The following is a 20367-nucleotide window of genomic DNA, read 5'->3' on the forward strand; positions in this document are numbered from 1 at the left end:
AATCCCAAAAGCAAATACACCAAAAGGGCTTATAAGCATAGTGAAAGAAAGTATAGGCATAGTCAGAGAAAAAAAGGGGGCTGGAGGGAGGGTAACCACGACTGCAACAGTGAATACACTCGAACATCTACATTTATGGTAAGTGTACACAATTATAATATGTTCTTTGTGTTTCACTGTTGCAGTCATTACATTTGGGTAGATTCCCAAAGCTATGGTATGGTGGAGGAAATTATATGGCATTAGGACCAGCTATAAGACCCTGCAGGACAGCAGTGGCAAAGCCAGCTCTGGATTAATAGAAGAGAGGTAAATGGCAATGTTTGGTGAATGTATGAATTGAGCTCCAGGTAGCAGCTTCTAGAATGTCTCTGATAGGAACACATCTGAGAAAAGCTGTAGAAGTAGATGCAGCCCTGGTGGAATGAGATCTGATCCCCTTAGGGATAGTTTTACCATGGTGCATATAGCAGAAATGAATACAATGGCTTATCCATTTGGAAATAGTCTGCTTTGAAATAGCCTTTCCCTCTGCCCCTGCAGCAAATGCCACCAGTAGTTGTTCAGATTTTCTTTGAGTTTTTGTCCTGTTTGGGTAACATCTAAGTTGTCTGTGTACATCCAGTGAATGCAGAATCCATTCCCCCTTGTTCTGTGGATTGGGAAAGAAAGTTGGCAAATGAATGGTCTGATTAAGAGCCACACTGGATACCACCTTAGGCATGAAGGATGGATTGGTCCTGACAGACACCCTGTCCACATGAAAAATGATGAAAGGCTCCACTGCCATAAGAGCCTGTAATTCGGAAATCCTTCTAGCTAAAGCGACTGCTAAAAGGAAAGCTGTTTTCCAGGATAGAAATTTTAAGTCTGCATTAGCAGCTGGCTCGAAAGGAGGGAGAGTGAGTTTTTCTAATACAAAGTTGAGGTCCCAGGCAGGGGTTGGAGCTCTCTGGGTGGTCTTAAGTTTTTTGCCCCTCTGAGATACTGCTTTAGCAGAGGATGAGAGAAGAGGGGAGGTTCTGTGTTGTCATGAGCTGAATTAGCTGAGGCATGGATTTTTATGGAAGAAAATGACAGGCCCTTGTGAAGCATGTCAGTTAAGTATTGTAAAATCTGAGGAATATTGGGTACTGCTGTGCTTATCCCTTGTGATTGATTCCAGGCACAGAATCCTTTCCATTTATCTGTATAAGGTTTTTCTAGTACTAGGCCTTCTTGCCTCCAAAATGACATCCAGCACAGGTTTGCTGAGAGATGCTAAGGGTAAATTTACGTGATTAGCCACGCTGCAAGATTCAAAGTTTGGAGCTGAGTGTGCAGAATTTGGTTGTTCTGCTGAGACAGTAAGTAAGGTGTCTGAGGCAGGTGCCACGATGGAAGGTGTGACACATTGCGCAGGAGTGGGTACCAGTATTGGCGAGGCCAGTCTGGAGCAATCAAAATCATTTTTGGTTTGTCCTGATTGACTTTTAGTAGAACTTTGGAGAGCAGAGGCAGAGGGGGAAAGGCATAGACTGATATTTTTTTCCAGCTGAAGGATAGAGCATCCACTTTCCAGGCTTTTATGTGATGAGTTCTTGTGCAGAATTTGTCCAACTGATAGTTCTGGGGTGAGGCAAAAAGATCTGTGTCTGGACTCCCCCATTTGTGTGTCAACTTGTTGAAAATCCGTGGTTCCAGTTTCCATTCGTGTGGGTACATGAGATTTCTGCTTAGTTCGTCTGTCAGAGTATTCAGCTTTCCTGACAGGAATTGAGCTTGTAGTTGTATTTGATAGGTAAAGGCCGCATTCCACAATGCCATGGCTAGCCTGCAAAGGGGGTAGGAGTGTGTACCCCCTTGCTTGTTTATGTGCCACATAACTGTGGTGTTGTCTGTCTTTACCATTAATTGTCCTGGATGAAGTTAGTTCTTGAAGGCTGTCAGTGCATTCTGTACAGCTAGCATTTCTTTTTGATTGATATGAAGGTGCATTTGATTTGGGCTCCATTTGCCCTGAATGCACTTCCCTGCCAGATGAGCCCCTCAAGCATAGTCTGATGCATCTGTAGTTAGGGTTTGAGTGGCAGGGGGTGGAGTGAATGACAGTCCTTTGTTTTGGTGACAGGCCTCTGTCCATCATAGGAACTCTAGTTGCAGGTAAGGTATGATAGGAATCATTGTTTCCAGGCTATGACAATGTTGACTCCATAAACTTTTAAGTACCACTGAAGTTTCCTCATATGCAGTCTTGCATATGGAATTAGAAGAATACAGAAGGCCATGAACCCCAAGGCTTGCAGAATTTGTCTTGCAGACAGCAGAGTTTTTGTGGCTACCTGTTTGAAGTAAGTTACCAAATGAATTTGCTTTTCTGGCATAAGGTAAGCCATCTGGACAGTTTTATTCAAGCTTGCACCCAGGAATGTAATTTTTTGAGAGGGTACCAATTGTGATTTTTTTTTTCATTTATAGTGTACCCTAGACAAGTTAGAACCTTTTTTTACAAATGCCAGATGTTTTAGAAGAATGTCCCTGTTTTCTGCCTGAATTAGACAATCGTCCAGGTATGGATATATCTGAATATTTCTTTGACTGCAAAATGCAATTACTGGAGCCAGGCACTTTGTGAAGACCCTGGGCACAGTAGATAAGCCAAAGAGCAGTGCAGAGAACTGGTAATGCAAGTAGACTGATTTGAAGCGGAGGTATCTTCTGCAAGATTCCCTGATTGGGATATGCAGGTAAGCCTCTAAGTCTAGAGTGACCAACCAGGCATCTTTGCCTAGCATATGAAGTAACTATTGAAGAGTCAGCATCTTGAATTTTGGAATGTCCAAAAATGTGTTTAGAGTAGATAAGTCCAGAATTGGACACCATGATTTGTCTTTTCTGGATACCAGGAAAAGTCTTGAATAGAAACCTTGTCCTTTTTCCTCTTCTGGTACAGGTTAAATAGCCCCCATGTTCATGATGGACAGTACTTGTTTCTGGGCCTCTGCCCACTGATTTGGGGGCAGGTCTGGCCATCTGTTTGGGATTGCCAACATGTGGAAATGAAATCTGTATCCCTGGGACACTATATTTAAAACCCATTTGTCCTAGGTTATAAGTTGCCCGTTTCTTGCATGAAGTGCCAGTTTTCCCCCCAAAGGGGCAGCTAAAAGGTAAGTGCTTGGCAAGTGTAGAGGGAAGTCATTGAGACTGCTTAACATAGGGAGGTGTCTTGTTGTTTCCAGATTTGGAGGAGGCACCCCATTGTTTTGTTCTAAAAGTCCCTTGTGACTGAAACCTGGAGCGTTTGGAATGTCTGGGTTTGACTTGATTGGCTCTCAAAGGGACTGGAAAGGACCAGTTCTTAGTAGGCCAGTGCCTACTAAATCTTGGAGGTTGCACTTGTAAGAAATCTTTCACAGTCTGCATAGATTTACCTTATCTTCCATCTTTTTTAAAACTTCTTCAGCCTTATTACCAAAGAGACGGTCCTGTTGTAAAGGAGCATCCAACAATTTTGCTTTAACATGATCAGGCGGGGTTTTCTCCTTGATCCTAGCTTGCCTTCTTAGCACAGACCCAGTTACAGCAGCCCTGCATAAGGCCTCCAAAGAATCAAAACCACATTGCAAAGTATGTTTTCCAACTTGTTCAGCTGAATGCAATAGATCCTGTAAATCTTTATTTTCCACACAGTCAGAAATTAACATCATTTTCTGTGCAAGCAGTCCCATGATATGCTGTTGATATTTAAGCATATGAAATTGACAGTTTAAAGCCCTGATTGCCAAGGTTACAGAAGTGTAAACCTTCTTACCCCATCTATCCAGTGCCCTGGAATCTCTATCAGAAGGGGTAGGATTTTTAGCAGTAGAAGCCTTAATGCCCTTGGGACCCTGCAAAATAGTTTCAGGATCAGCAATAGGATTTTTGAAAAGGAATTTGTGAGAGTCAGGAACCCTGTAGTATCTGTCTGGCTTACAAGGAGCTGGCAGCAGAGACTCAGGAGCCATACTAGATTCTGAAAAAAACATCATCAACAATGTCTAGAACAGGAGGTATCGCCAAAGGCCTATGCTGAGGAAGAAGAAGAAAATCCCTAAGTCTCTTTTTAGATTCAGAAAAATCCTGACTTTCCCAGTGAAAATGTTCCCTTAAGGTATGTAAAGTTTCCCCAAAAGAAAAATCCTCAGGAGGAGAAGCAGAAGGAATAGAATCTTCTGCATCAGAGTCCTCATAAGTAGGTATAGACAAATCCTGTTCATTAGAAGTGTCAGAAGAAATAGAATCATGTTCAGATGATTCATAATCAATGTCTTGCCTAGGCCTCTTAGAAGGGGGGGGGGGTTGATTACCCCGATCAGAGTAATTAAATCTTCAGCCATTTTAATCATTTGTTTCTTAGGCATAGGGGCCTGCACATGTGGACCAGGCATTGGTTTTTTAGACATAGGTTTTGATTTTGGCCTTAGTTTTGAAGATGGCATCGGTCTAATATACAAATCTGTAGGCCTGAAAACACCCTCAGAAGTCGGTGCCTGCACAGCGGCTCTGGACCCATCTAAGGTAGAGACATCCACGGGTTCCATAATTGAAGCATCTCGTGGCATACTGGACTTTGAATGGGTCTCAGTAGACGCCTGCGAATCAGAAGTAGTGGGTATCAGGGGCTGCGAAAGCGCCTCACTGAGTACCGGCGAACTGGCGACTGGCTTAGGAGAAGTGTCGTCATCAGTTTTGGACATCGACAGCCTGTCTCTGTCTTTTTCTTTGCATTTTTTAGGTATTCTGGTAGTCGGATTGCTAACCGACAACATTTCTGGATAATTAAAGTGTGAGCCAAAATATTTAGAAAGAAGAATATACCAACGTTTAATAGTGCGTTGATTAAATTTAGCACAAAACTGCCAGCAAGGTACATTGTGGTCAGGGCCTAGACAAGGAATACAGTACAAATGAAAATCCTTATGAGGTATTTGCTTCCCACAAGTAATGCAATTATTAACTTTTAATGACATTGGTAAGGAGCAAGAAAAGGTTTCCCCAATGGGGTACTTAGCTTTTTAGTTGAAGACTTCGGTTCTGAAACTCGAAAACGAAAATTTCAGGATTTGGCCAACCGGCACTTGCGAACTGCTTTTGCTTTGGGCACCGCGCGGCAAGAAAGACTGATGTAATGGCGTAGGCTGCATGCTTTATACCCCTGAAGACCTGATGTCATGGTAGAAGGGGCAGCAACTGACGCAGGACCCAAGACTTTGTTAATCAGGCTGACTGAGGACAACCTGCCAGCAGATTACCCAAATGGAATGACTGCAACAGTGAAACACGAAGAACATCTGAGTCACAGTCTGCTGAACAGTGGCAATTTTTGTCTCCATCTGGATCTATGTCAGTTGATCAGGTTTTCAGAAACTCAAAATTCATATAGTTAAGATGATATGATTGAATTTCTGAAAATGCGAACATAAAAAAAATAAATAAAAACACAAAAATCTATCTTTTTTATGGTTTTGCAGGGGGCAAGCCCTCCTGCACCCCACATCTCCTGCAAATTACATATACTAACGAGATTGCACTATATTGAGGAAAACGGTAAATTTCCTGATCCTCACTGTACTGCAATCTCCATTCAAAAGCTTTGAGTTTTCTGAAATTTGATCATACCATCTCGACAATATGTATTTTGAATTTCTGAAAACTCGATCAACTAATAGGAATCTCTCCATCCTTGATGGGCATCCACCCTTAGTACAGGGTGAAGTTATGGCATCTCCCACAGATAAACATGGGACTGTACAGAGTGATCACCATCCCCAGTGAAGAAGGGGGTCCTTCATGGGTCTGAGCATCTGCAACACCCCCCAGCAGTGGCTGCAAAAGCAGATGAGGGTACTATGTCTGTTGTGGGCATACCTGCCACTGAACTGCACTGCCTCCCAGGGGTGCCTCAAGTCATCATGTGCCACAGCTTGCCCATGACATATTAGCAGCACTTGGGATCAATCAAGAGATGTGCTGAAGTATCATCTCGGCAAAATCTGATGATTGCTGCATTGTGTAGCATCTGTGAAGGCATGGAGTTTGGGGACATGGTAGTAATTAGTCCTACGATATCTATGGTGGGACAGAAAGCTTCCATCTCCATCTCCATATACAGAATTTCTAGTGTCACCATCACTGCCCACACTGGTAGTATTGTACAACGTCGAGGTAGGATACGTACCAGGGGTGACCACGTGGGAGGCTCATAACAAAATAGACAATCCTTACCTATGTCTGGAAGTGTAAGACACTCTGTCATTCCTCATCATGGAAAGCCATGACACCCATGGAATTGTATCAGACTCTGTCAGCCCTCATTATGGGAAGCTATGACATCCAGCTTCCATTGGCAGTCACACATCATCTCTGCTAGGGAGGACCCTAAGTCCTACTGCAACAAGCCACTGAAGTGCCTGCAGGTGATGGTCAAGTGGTGGCTCCACACCCCCATCGAAGGAGAAATCTGTCTGAGACACATATTACCCATCACCTCAAGACTCCCATCTCCCACTGCAGTGATGTTTTCCCTTTACCCAGAGTGTGTGTAGACAGACACGTGACATTGTGTACCTAGAACATGTGCACACAATGATGATAGTGAGTCACTCCACCCTCTCTCCCTCCCATGTGGTACAGAGTGCAGCTCAACCATGCACTTCCCAACACAGTCTGATATTATAATGGCAAAAATGACACTGCACTGTCACTATGTGCTTAGCAGAGGTCATAGATCTGGAGAATATATTGCTGCAGAGCTTACCATACCCATCCCTGTCAAGGACTTGGTTATGCCTCTCTCTCTTCATTAGCATATTATGTGGTTAAAAACATGATAAGAACCTCTTGCAGGCTGCAGCACATGAGCAATTTCCTAATCTAGTCTAAAGTGGTTAATTATATCCTGACTGGTGAAGTTATGGTATGTAAACTGCTGAAAGTAATGTTCTTTTTGGCATCAGGCAAAACACTGCATACAGAGGAGATAAGCAGTAGTGCTAAGAACTGCAGTATACCATTGCACTACTAATGTTGCTAGACAGTTCCATCACTACCTACAACTTTGTCATTTTCAGTTTGTGTTACCCTTTTATAGTCAGGTGCACAAGTGTGCAGTTTTCATCACATAAAACTATGAATTGTGACTATGTATTCCCTTACATATTCTTAGGCACACACACAGATATATATATATATATATATATATATATATATATATATATATATATGGATTCACTTTATAACCTCGAAATGCTGAAATCGATTTTTTCTATCTTCTCTCGAAAACCAATCCAATCCACAACACAAAAAAAAAAAAAAAACCAAACCAACCACACAAAACAAAACACCACACACACACATAACACTACAACACACAACACAAACACAACATCAACACACAAACACAAACAACACACACACAACACACACATACACCCCCCCTGAAGCCCCTTCCCCCCCCCCCCCTACTTATATATATACTCTAACTCATCGCACACACACACACACACACAAGCTCACACACTTCACATCCAAACATGGCACCGCCACACAAAAAAAACAAACCCGACATTAACACATTAACAACTTTCATCGACATATTTTGATATATGTCACATTTCAGTATTTCGATGTTATAAAGTGAACCCATAAATACACACATATATATATATATATATATATATATATATATATATATATATATATATATATATATATATATATATATATATATATATATAAATATATATATATATATATATAAAAATAAAACTGTTTTTCCCAGTTTCATTTGCATTTCTAGTCTATTGCATATTTGAGCTCACTGCACTGTAATATAATATGGGGATATGAACCACTACTATTCTGCTCCAGCCTGAGCATGGCCAGTTCTCACTCAAATGTGAAAACTTGTCTATGAATCTTGACCCTAGTCTGTTCCCAGTATTAGCATCCTTCATAGTGAAGCTAACCCTGTCTTGCCAATAATTTCCTTATCTCTCTGTGCAATTTTCATGGATTCCAGTCAAAGTTAATGGATCAGCTTCCTGAAAAAGGGTCTGATAGTGACAGTACCAGCAAATGCAGATGGTCAATTATAGGTTCATATGTGTGTACTAGGCTAATGGCCCTGGAGCCTTTAATGCCTAACCCATATAAGTGCCCTGGCACTGTGCCGCTCGACGTTAGTTCCCAGTGCCTCTGTCAAGTATAGCCACTGGAGTGATCCCTGGGGTGAACTTTCTATTTCCCATCCACTCATCAAGACTTCTCTTGAAGAGCGCCAGTGAAGTCCTCTGCTTGACATGTATGAGAAGTCTATTCTAGAGCATGGGCAGTCTATGGGTTATGAACCTGTCCCTCCAGCATGTTCTGTTGATTGTGGTAGTGAGGTTGAGGTCTCTGGAGCGTGTGGTGTGGAGGGATTGGGATTTCTTTAGATGTAGCATTTCTAACAGAGCTGGGTCAGACATGGCTTTGTAAGTCAAGCAGAGATCGCCTCTTAGTATACGATATGAGACAGAATAGCTGGAGTTTTTTTTTTTAGTCTGTCTGTATAGGACATGTGTTTAAGGCCTAGGATCCTCTTCGTGAGGTACTTTTGTGGCCTCTCCAGCTGCTGCAGGTGTCTAGTGAGGTACATGCCAAATGGGGCATTATACTCTATGATTGGTCTTATGAGAGAAGAGTAGAGAGAAATGATGACCTCTTTTTCCTAGATGCAAAACCCTTGGTAATGACATGTGCCACATAGAAGGACTTTCTGACCACAGTGGCAATGTGGTGGCCGAAGGAGAGGCTGCTGTCAACCTGTGTCCCCAGATCTCTTATAACGTCTTCAGTGTTCAGTGGGCTCCCATCGATGTGGTAATTAGTGGGAACTGAGTTTTTCCCAAAGGGGATGACGACGTATTTTTTGGCATTAAGCTTAAGGCCATGGTTTCGACACCAGTCATTCATCTCAGCGAGGCCTTTCTTTAGGATGTCTGCATCACTTGGGAGTTAATAATGGCTCCCAGCTTGCAGTTGTCTGTGAACTTGGTCAGCCAGAGACCCTCTGTGTTGGCCTGGACTTCTGAGAAGTAGATGCCAATCAGGAGAGGACCCCAGGACCCATCCCTGTGGGACTCCACTCGTGACTGGTCGGCAGTCTGACTTGGAGTCCGCTACTTTCACACTGTGGGTTATATCTGTGAGCCAGTTTGCAACCCACCTAACCATATAGGGGTTGATGCCTAGTTTGGTGAGTTTATCAATAATTCCTGAGTGAGGAATGATATCAAAGACCTTGGCCAGATCAAGGTAGGTTGTATGATCTGCCTTACTCTCATCCACAGCTCTGGTGACCAACTCAAAGAAGTCAACCAGGTTGAGCAGGTATGATCTACCTTTCACAAAACCAAATTCCATGGGATCTAGAGTTTGGAGATTCCCTATATCCTTGTTAATTATGTCCATGATGATGTACTCCATAGCCTTACATATCAGACTCGTCAGGCTAATGGGGCAATAATTTTCAGGGTCTGTAGTCGCTCCTCCTTTATGGAGAGGGACAACTGTAGCAGTGCACCATTTGGTAGGGACAAAGCCTGAGGTGAGGCTGTGAGTGAACAGGGCACACAGATGTGGTGCCAGTTCACTTTGTAATTCATGTACAACACAGCCAGGGATATTGTTAGGTCCCATGGAAGCTGTATTCTTGGCCTTGGACAATGCAGCTTTAACCTGTGCTGCAGTAATGCTGGGTGCCTGACATTCTTCTGGTGTTGAGATTGGTCCTTTGGGGGGGGTAAAGTTGGCACTGAATCTGTTGGCCAGTATGTTGGCAATATCTGTTGGTTCAGTATAGGAGGTACCATTGTGCAGTAACTCAAAGCAAATATGGGTTTTGTCATGGAGATTCTTGATATAACTATAGAAGGCTTTGTGGTTGTTTTTAGTATCTGCCGCAATTCTGCCCTCATAGCTGGATTTGGAGGTTTGGATGGGGGATCTCAACTTTTTGTTGAGGCTAATAAGGGAATTTTTCCAGTTTTGGGACTTCACCTTTTTCTGCAACAGTTTCTTCCTTCTGTTGTAGAGTTTATTAATGGCAGGGGACCACCACATTGGGTTCCTTTTTTTGGAGGAGAGCGTCTTGTTTTTGTTGGGTATGGCTAGTTCCATGCATTTATGTACGTGTATGATTTGGCAGTCATGCTTCTATTTTCCATTGGCATGGGTGCTGTGAAGTTAGCCACCTCTGTTTTGTGGAGTCCAAAGTCAGCTTTGGAGAAGTTTTTCATGGAGGATACCTTTGCAGGGGGGTGTGGGCTGGGTGAGATGTGGATTTGCATGGTGATTAGTTTGTGGTCAGATCTAACCAGGGAGGAATTGACTATTGTTTTACTGTCATGATCAGCTTCCTTCTCGAGCCTTGTCCTACTCCAAATGGTAGTGGAGAGAAGGCTGACACTTTCCATCCAATTCCTGCTTTATTAAAACATCTAGCTCATCAGAAATATTACTGTGTGAACAAAACCTCACTCTGACACAAACAGAACCAGTCCTTGAGAACATTATAAATTAACTATTGCATCCATACATATATACATACTGGACGGTGGCATAAGAAAAATAACAGTTTACCCAGTCTGATTCTTGCAGCACAAAAATATTCCACCCTATCTATCCCACTTCTGTTATAATTTGTCTGTCACCCTCCCTGTGAAGCAGATAATCCTTGTATAAAATCCCCACTTTAGAATGACTTGCTCCAGCTGCATCTCCTGCACCTGCTTGTTTTTCTGTTTGCTTGAGTGAATTGGTTCAAAGTGTTGTTCGTTCATAATATTATTGTTTGGTACTTATTACAGCAATGTGTTTAGGCTCAAAATACTGATGTCACTTCTGCTCCAAGAATAAAAGCTGTATGATTGCTCTTTCCCTGACATAAAGTAACCCTGGAGTAAGATTATATAAGTAAGGAACATGAGGGATGCAGGAGGACTTGCCCCTCTGTAAAAATGATTATTTTGCATTTTTACATGCTTGCATGAATTTCTGTTCTCCTAGAGTACATATTTCAGAGTTTATATGTACCTGAATTAATAATGATTTTCATGCAGAAATGTGTGACTTAGTGTGTTTAAAGCTTGTGGTTTTCACTGTAACACAGAGCCACAGTTCTCTGGTATGAAAAACTCAAAGCCCACCTCTTATGTGCCAGCATAATGAGGTGAGTATAGATTTGTATACATACAGAGAAGACTACACAAAGAAATTAAACATCGCACAGATAAGAAAATGTAGTCACCTTGGGATACCCTCACTTGTGTAGGTGACTTCTGTGTGTGAAAGTTTTTCTTTTTTTTTCCAACGACACCACATAAGCCTATGATGGCTGCCCGGCCAGTATGTTCCTTGAAAAAAAAAGAAGCTATACCTGTACTACGTCACATGCACACCCAGGTGACTCAAGCCAAGGGATTGTACTTGAATATTTCTATAATAACATATAACATACAATAGAAAATATTATCTTACAGATTTTAATCATACAATAAAAAACCTGTTTTAAATACTTCTTAATTATTGCAACTAAATGTGGTCCCGTTACTTCCATCACACACTGACTACACGGTGAGTAAAATTTGAACATTATCTTCATTACTGTAATTCAAGAAATAAAATGCGTCACTAAAAAGTTATATGAAACAATACCTCTAGTAGTTTTGAAGTATGCATCAAGTGCTGGATGGCAACAGCCAAGAGCTTTTTATTTAAAGCTTGCCTGAGGAAGTGCCTTCCTTTTCCTTGAGCAGTCAGCACCTTCTTGCAATTGCTTGCTTTTTCCAATGCTAGGCAGAGCTGGGTCAATCTAAAGTAATGTGACAAAAGCAACATATTTAGTTAGGTGACAGCAAATAGGCTTGTTACAACTGCACTGTAGGTACTATATCTTATTTTGACAGGGTTGCACAACTTAAGCAGAACACCAAGTATGACATATGCAATCAGGAATAGAAATAACTTCTGCAAGATATCGCCCAACTACATATCCAGTCATTAGCTCTCTAAGTAATGCCTGAAAGCAGAATGTCTAAAGTCAGACCAATGAAAGAAGAACAGAGTATCCTTCTCCGATGGCTACAGCTTCTCTTGTGAGGATAACAGCACTGCCACATGATAGCTGCAGCAAGGCTACAGTGCATCCTGGACGTTGAGAAGGTATGACTGCTGTATAGGGAAGGAATTCTATAACAAAGCCCTGCAGTCCTGACTGACACACCTACACAGTAAGAGTCCAAGATGCTACAGGATAAATCAGACATATGTCAAACTCAAAACCTGCATTCCAAAGAGGCTTTATAAATTTAGTCCCTAGGTATCGGGTAATTCAGTTCATATTTTGTGGCATATGAAAAAGTTCTTGCAGCATGAACACGAATCAACCGTCTTTGGAATTAAACCCTTGATTTGATCCTGTTCTGCAAATCTGTGTACTTGGAAATTATAAATGGATATCACTGGAACACCACCCAGATTTACTGTAGTTAAACTAGCATGCTGCTCAATAATTTTACACTGGTTAGGAGGATGTACAAAAACACATAAATCTTAGAGTGCTACAGCTAATAACCTTATATAATGTTTGGTGTGATACAGAGACACACCAAAGACTTTCAGAAAAAAGTGCAGCTTTTCCACTAGCAACTAAAATCTACAAACTAGTACCAAGATGTTCAGATATGGGCAGCATGCAGACTTTACTGCACACCAAAGGGCACTATGAGGCAACAACCTGAAGGGCAACTGCCTTCAACATCTGCATTTGCAATATAGTATGCACACTGCATATCCCTGAATATCTTATCACATCGAAAACATGGAATTCTAAAATCTTTTAATGTGATACCTCATCTTAGGTTACGCTGGTTAAAAGTAGATATTTCTTGTAGTATTTTCATGCAAAATACTTCCCTAACCAAAGCTGAAATATGCTTTTACAAGTTTCAAAAACACATAGCAGATACTGTATTTATAACACTGTCCAGGTAAATCTGCATTTTAGTTTACGAAAAAAAAACTTGAAATGGTAAAAATACTTGACATTCTAAAAGTTTTAGGAGAATATGTTCATGAAAATGGACTTCATATTCTGGTTTCAAACTTTAAAATAAGACATCTTAAAGGACCATTCAAAAAGAAAAAAAAAACACAAGTAGTGGTGCAATGTTTCAAATATTTATTTACTTTCTTACTTACTGCATTTTACTACCTGCTTAGCCTGGAAGGAAACAGCTACTTTTAGAGGGGACTTGGGAAGAAAAACTCCACAAAAAAGTTTTAAAACAGATAAAATTATACAGTAAGGATGTATCAAGTTGTTTTCAAGAGTACCAGTGACAATATTAACAGCTAAGTATTTACATATATAAAATAATGTTAGTGAATAAATAACCAAGCCATGATAATACACAATCATTGACAAGTGTAGCATTTTCTTACAAGTTCAACCACAGAAAATAGTCTCCAGATGACAAACTGCATCTCAAAACAGGGATTATTTGCAAGGGCAACATAAAAAATGAAAACTTGTAAAATGGGGGAAATAAAACACAGTTATCTGTTAAACAAATGCTCTCATACAAGCTTCACTTTGCTTACAGTTTTCAAATTTCAGGGTATTTTATAACACTATTTACAAAAGGGACTAATTTCACTTGGTTCTAAAAGCAGTAATTTTCACACACAAGCAAGATACCCTTCAACTTAGCACTTTCCAGTAGAGGAATGGCTTATGGCTGGTTCTTTCCTTCCAACACAGTTTCCCTGAAGATTCCTAACACACTTCTTCCTCAGTTCGGTACACAGGAAGACATGAAACTGCCATTATGGAAACTAACAGCCCTTAAAACTTCCCATTTGCATTGGTTTCAATTGTTCCCATGGTGATTCTGCTTCCACCCTCTTACTTGACACACATTTCTGGAGCATATTTTCCTTTCTCAGCAGCCACCACTAAGCCATATGACCCCCCCCCCCCATGTAGAACACTGGTTTGAGCCCCCATGAATTGGTTGTATGCCCAGTACAGTCTACCTGCATTCAGGTGGCTGTTATCCAGATGGCTGACTGTAAAACAGAATGGCTAGAGGATTAATACCCACTGAGAGATCTTGCTATATTATCTTTCTGCCTGCACAGTCACTGAAGGGGCATAATAGTCACTGAAGGGGCATAATCTGTAACGAGGTTGAATTCCCTTTTTAGAAAATAATATTTTACAGTAGATTGGGACCGTTTAACTTCTAGGCATTCCCTTTCTATTGATGAGTATCTTTTAAACAGTATTCAATTTCCAGCTAATAAAGCTGACATGGTGTTTCTCACATTCTGCTACCTGGGATAACACTGTGCAGATGCTCAAGTAGGAGGCTTTGGTATGTACTGAGAACTGACTGTTGAAACAGGTTCCAAACACCATATTTGACCATTGCAGTTTGTAAAGTAACCCTACCTTTGGTTAGGTCAGTCAGGAAATAAGTGATAGTAGCAAAGTGCAAGATGAACTTCTAGTAATAGCTGGTTAAACCTATCAGCTTCTTTGTGGTTGACTTAGGCCAGTTCTAAACTGCCTCAATTTTGTCATCTTTGGATTTCACAACCCCTTTGTGTAAGATATACCCAGAATAATGTGGTTTCACCATACTCAATTTACATTTACTAGGTTGAGCTGTCAACCCAGTGAGATACGAAGAATTCAGAATGGCTTGGACTTTCAGGTGATGACTTAGCAAGTCTTTGAAAAACACCACAGTGGCAACCAAGTAACATATAGTATACCTGGCATGAGTTCTTAGAATCATGTCCATCAGCCTCTAGAAGGTTCTACTTATTCTGTAGAGAATAAAATGCAGGACTCTTAATCAGAGGATCCATCAGGTGTAGGAAACACCTTCTTTTTTTCTTTAGCTTCTGGAGCTAAAGGGCATCCTGAATGGACAGAAATCTACCCTTGCCCAATGTTTCATTCAATTCCATTTCCTCCATCTGGACTACGGAGTATGACAGACTCTGAGATAGCATTCAGCTTCCTTAAGTTGTTGTGAAACCTTACAGACCCATCAGACTTGGAAGCCAGTACAATGGGACTGTTCACTTCAAAATTCTTCTATGAGTCCATGTTTAAGGATTTTCTGTACTTCTTCCCTAACACCTTCAAGCTGGGGCTCTAGTATCCAGCAGTGTTTCAAATGGTTTCTACATTGTACCAGACTAAACTGAATCTACCAGTCAGCTCAGAGAATATTTCCTTACTCCTGAGTAAACATTCTGCATCTGACACATGGATAATGCCTCACCTATTTTAACTTCAGAATATGCTGTGGGAGTCTTAACTTCTGCAAACTTACTACAGAAATTTCAGTCGCTCTCTCTCTCCAAGGTTTTTGAGCGTTTATGCAACATAACTGTTCTGTATTTTTCTTCCTAAGTTCTCACCTCTTAGTTCACTCCACGTATTTTTTTCTATAGTTTCAAAGGATCCTTGCTAGTTTGCAAATAATTTGTTTTCAGAAGTACTAATAAAAGGACTTTATCTCTTGGTTGGAATTCGAAGAGTCAAGCATTTCGTTATATGCTCTGTCGTGCATCCACACCTTTCTCCATATGTTCTCTTATTGTATGCACCATGCTTCTAAACCTGTCTTTCTGGTCTGAAAAATGCCTGTCACATTTTTATGGGGGGGGGATGTTTTCTTTTTCTTTTTCCTTCTCCACTTTTTGGCTATCTCTTAGTCTTTGGAACTGCATACAACATTTCAAACAATGACAATCCATTTGAGCCTTGCAGCACTCCTCTTACAGCAAAGAGGAAATAAAAAAGCAGTCAGTTCCAGTTTCTCTTATCCACTTCTTTAGCTTTTTGTAACACGGATTTTAAATGGGTAGGTGGGTTGGCTGGCACACCCTTTTCAGCCATGACTCAGGCCATTTGGCACAAAAGCATACAGCGGTACATACAAGTCAAATATGTGACATGCACAGGGACAGAGATACATGTAAGGAAGCTAGAGTAACAATACATCGAGCATGGCTAAAATGAACGCAGTAAAGAGAGCTACTTACAGTAGGTGAATTGTAGAAGCATATTAAGTATGAGTGAGCTTTTGCACAACCGTGGTGTTCAATGAGTAACTCAGCCAGCACTGCTCACCATTATCTCTAAAGCATAAGCATTTAGAATCCTGCAGTAGTTGGTAATTCACTTTTGTTTTTAATTTACCCAGGGTGTTTACTTTCCTTGGATTTTCTTGGGAGCCTGTTTCAGACTGCTGGAGCCATCTTTGAGAATGCACATTCACTTGTGTCTGCCTTGAAATGTAGTCTAATGAGTGTTAAGTCCATTTAAAAAATGTCAAGAGTTCATGTATTACTGCAGATATGAATGATGAGAGAATTCCTAGCAACAAAAAAAGCAGTACAAGTTATTTTGCTACGTTTTTGCATCAACTCTTTGCAGGGTTACTGTCTCAGTAAACTAATCTACATAATCAGTAATTACTAGAATATACTGAAGAATCTTAATCGATTTTGCTAGTAAACCCAGAATCAAGAGACATACACACTAGGTAAGGGTATAAAAGGGTTCTTAAATCCTGGACTGGGTGCTGTTCTTTAATATTCTAGGTATGTCACACAAATGTTTTCTATATATATAATACCAGACCATTAAAATGGGGCTAAAACTCTAGCTTTTTTCTTTCCCAGTAATAAATGACCATCCAAAATGTGCATATGTGCTAATTTCATTAAAAGTGTCCTAAATGATTTTGGAACTAATAATTGCTTTATCATGTTTTTTGCTTTCTTATTATCTCGTAGAGCAGGTCATTTCCTAGTTCAGATTATGGGTATGCAATTGGGCTCTTCTGTTCCTTTGGTTGTCATCTGCTGCATGTTACCTCTAGCTCTGCTAACTGTAAGTTTACAGAGCTTATCTGTAAGTCAGCCAAGTCAGCATTCCTTTCATCATTACTCTGGTTTGAACTACAGGCCATGGCATTTTTTCCTAAAAATACAAGTGTAGACATTTCCCTTTCATCTAATGCACCCCCTGGAGACTACACAATTACATTTCTCCACAAGGGAGACTGGGAGTATCCCTTTTTCTGCTTCAGTATTTTTCTTATTTCCTTTACCTTCAGAGTCCTGACGCTTGGCCAAATTCAATAAAGCCTACAATGTCTGTTTACACCATGTGAGCGTTGTGCTAGAGTACCACTTTGAATTCAGTAAGCAGCTGTACACAGTGTGTAGAGCCGCCCACAGCTGCTCAAACAAGGTAAACACTGTGACATGCAAATTACAGCATAAACAGCTGAACTGTACGTTAATCAAACAATCCAAGATGGAGAAGCTATTCAACAAGCTATAAAGCAACCGTCTAGACTCAGTGCTGTTTTTTCCTGTGAATTCCAAAACCTACTGGAATACAGCCACAGAAAGATGTCTACACAGAAACAATGTTAGGGGCTGCTGTTGCTTTAATTCATGTGCATATGCAACAGACTGAAATATATGCTGCTGCTGTTGCTAACAGACCAACGCCAAGAAGGAGAAGAGTTTTCAGACCAAGGGTAACTTATCACAACCTACATGATATGGAAATTGTAGAGCACTACAGAGTAGACAGAGACACACTGCTAGAACTCTGCAACCTCTGTCGTCTTCAACTCAGACCAAGGGCAAACCGAGGGGAAACCATCCCAGTGGAGACAAAGGTATGTGTAGCACTTCGAATCTTAGTTACAGGTACCTTTCAGGGACCAGCAGGGGACATGCTGGGGGTGTCACAGGCATCAGCATCCAGGATCCTCCATCAATTCTTGAACGGTATGCTCCAACATGCTGGTGACTACATACATTTTCCCTATACTGCTGAAAATAGGGCCTGAAATATACAGGAGTTCTACCCTGTAGCAAGCTACCCTGAAGTACTGGGTGCCATAGATTGCACACATGCAGAAATTAAGGCACCACCCAGTAAACAGGGAAGGATCTACACTAATAGAAAGGGTTTTCACTCTATTAACTGCAAAGCCATGTGTAATGCCAAGGGAATTATGTTAAACTTGTGTGCTGGCAACCCTGGCAGTTACCACAACTCACATATCTGGCACACCTACCAACTGTATCAGATGTTCACTAGGGGGGATATCCCACAAAGTCATTTACTGGGGGATGCAGATTATGCAGTGGAACCATGGCTGATGATGTTTTCTTTTTCTTTCTCCATTCTTTGGCTAAGTCTTTGGAACTGCATACAATACTTCAAACATTTGAGGCTTGGAGCACTCCTCTCACAGCAAAGAAGAACACCATAATGTAGCACATGCTCAAACCATAAATATCACAGAGTGTGTGTTTGGACTGCTGAAGTCACTGTTCCGGTGCCTAGATACATCTGGGGGAGCCCTGCAGTACAACCCATGGACATGTACAGAAATATTCACAGTATGTGCCATGCTACACAACATCATCCTTAAAAAACAGCTTCAGCAGGATCAACAAGGGGAAGGGGCACACATCCCACCACCAATGCCAAGGTCACCACAGACACACGCAGGTGAGGAGTCAGTGGGGGAAGCAGCAGCTGCTGTTGGTGTAGGCAGATGCAGTCGTGATCAATATGTCCTCTCATTGGCTAACAGACAACAAACAGCACACACACTCATCACCTAAGGAGCCAAAACCTTCCTCCTATGCACATACATATAGTAACACTGATGACAGGCAACTCTCACAACCTTTACCCCCCACGTATTGGCTGTGTACTGTTTGCATCAGACAGAGTCAGCCCTGAACTAAAACTGTTGCACCTGCTGAATTTACAAGATAAGTGTTGAACCTGGAGTGTAAGCAAGTAAAAGGTGGGAGATTTGTACAGAAATGACCTAACATGTGGCAGCAGAGACTTATTTGACTTACAGGTGTCCATTATTAAGTAGGCCTCAGGCATCAAAGATTCACACAATCACACCTCTCAAAAGTAAAGGAAGAAACAAGAGTGCAGCTCTGGTACTGGAAGAAAACAGTAGCTAATAACAACAAAACAACCAGCAAATCAGTCACCGAACTCAAAACTTGTCGAAGTACATATTTAATACCAAAGGTAGGTTAAAAACGTCCACAGTTTAGTACTTTCGTCTGTAACACTAAGACATCATTAGAATAATGAATGAATGGATGTTTTTAACCTACCTTTGGTACTAAACATATTCTTTGCCAAGTTTTGAGTTCAGTGGCTGATTTCCTGGTTGTTTTGCTGTTATTAACCTCTCAAAAGTAGTGATGGTCACTGCATTCCCTCAGTTTAGCACCATATGTTTGTACTGGAAAATCATTAAAGAGACAAGTTATTAAGTAATGATACACATTGCAGTTTCAGACTTCTCAATCCACACAAGATCATTCACAATAAAGTTGAAAATGTTAATATCAATTGTTTAAATTTCTAAGACCAATACAAGTCTAAGGTACAATTACCAGTTCAACATCACAAATGCAGACATACTAAGCACTATGTCAGCTATGCACCCTGGGCATCAGACACAAAGCTTATGTATCCCTGAATCCAAAAGATACAAAACAGGGATATGACACAGTTATCATCACTTGCCCAGGGGGTTGGGAGTGGGGGAAAGAAGCCTAGGCTGACACAAAAGGTTGATGAGTCTGTGTGAATAAGAAAGAGAGGCAAGCAGACATTTGGATAAAACAACAAATGGCCAGTGAGACAAAATGAGTCTAAGCTGCAAGGCTGAATTATGTAATTGTTGTGTGCATGTCTGTAGGGATCCTCCAGGTGAAATTGGTGTGTGAATGTCTGCATTAACACAGCCGAGCTCTCTGCTAGCTCTACATCTTGGTATGTCAGACAGATATGAGCCATGCATGGTAGAGGTGGCAGTCCATCGTTCTCATCCCTGACCACGAGATCTGCCTCTGCCAGGGGTTGCACTGGGATGTCCATGCCCATGGTCAGATGCACTGCTGCTACCTGAACATAACTGATGTCTGCTGGACATGCTCCCCTCATGAGTACACTCATGATCATGACCCCATGGCCTACCACATCTAGGTGTGGACAGCTCACCCACTGATGGAGCAATGGAAGTACTGCCACTATGGGAGCATGACTGGGCATGGCAATATGGTGGTGGCAGTCATGTATGTAAGCCTGTGCCACATCTACAACCCTAAACATTCCTCTAGAGGACTTCTGGGACTGTTCCTGTGCCTCCATGATAGCCCTAAACATACTTGAGTGGCACAGGAAAAGACACCTGAAGCAGGTGGAGG

At 41.3% G+C, this 20367-nt stretch overlaps 1 protein-coding gene across 2 annotated transcripts in view; it reads right to left on the bottom strand.

Moving 5' to 3' along the window:
* The window catches only part of LOC122812915, a 739345-nt gene that overhangs the window by 472921 nt on the left and 246057 nt on the right, over window positions 1–20367 (bottom strand). For both annotated transcript variants that reach the window (XM_044084968.1, XM_044084969.1), the window contains exon 4: window positions 11722–11878. In XM_044084968.1, coding sequence (XP_043940903.1) covers window positions 11722–11878 — 157 coding nt within the window. The remainder of the gene's footprint in view (window positions 1–11721; window positions 11879–20367) is intronic.

Source organism: Protopterus annectens, chromosome 10.part0 (genome assembly GCF_019279795.1).
Source record: "Protopterus annectens isolate FY-2018-M chromosome 10.part0, PAN1.0, whole genome shotgun sequence".
Lineage (NCBI taxonomy): Eukaryota > Metazoa > Chordata > Ceratodontiformes > Protopteridae > Protopterus > Protopterus annectens.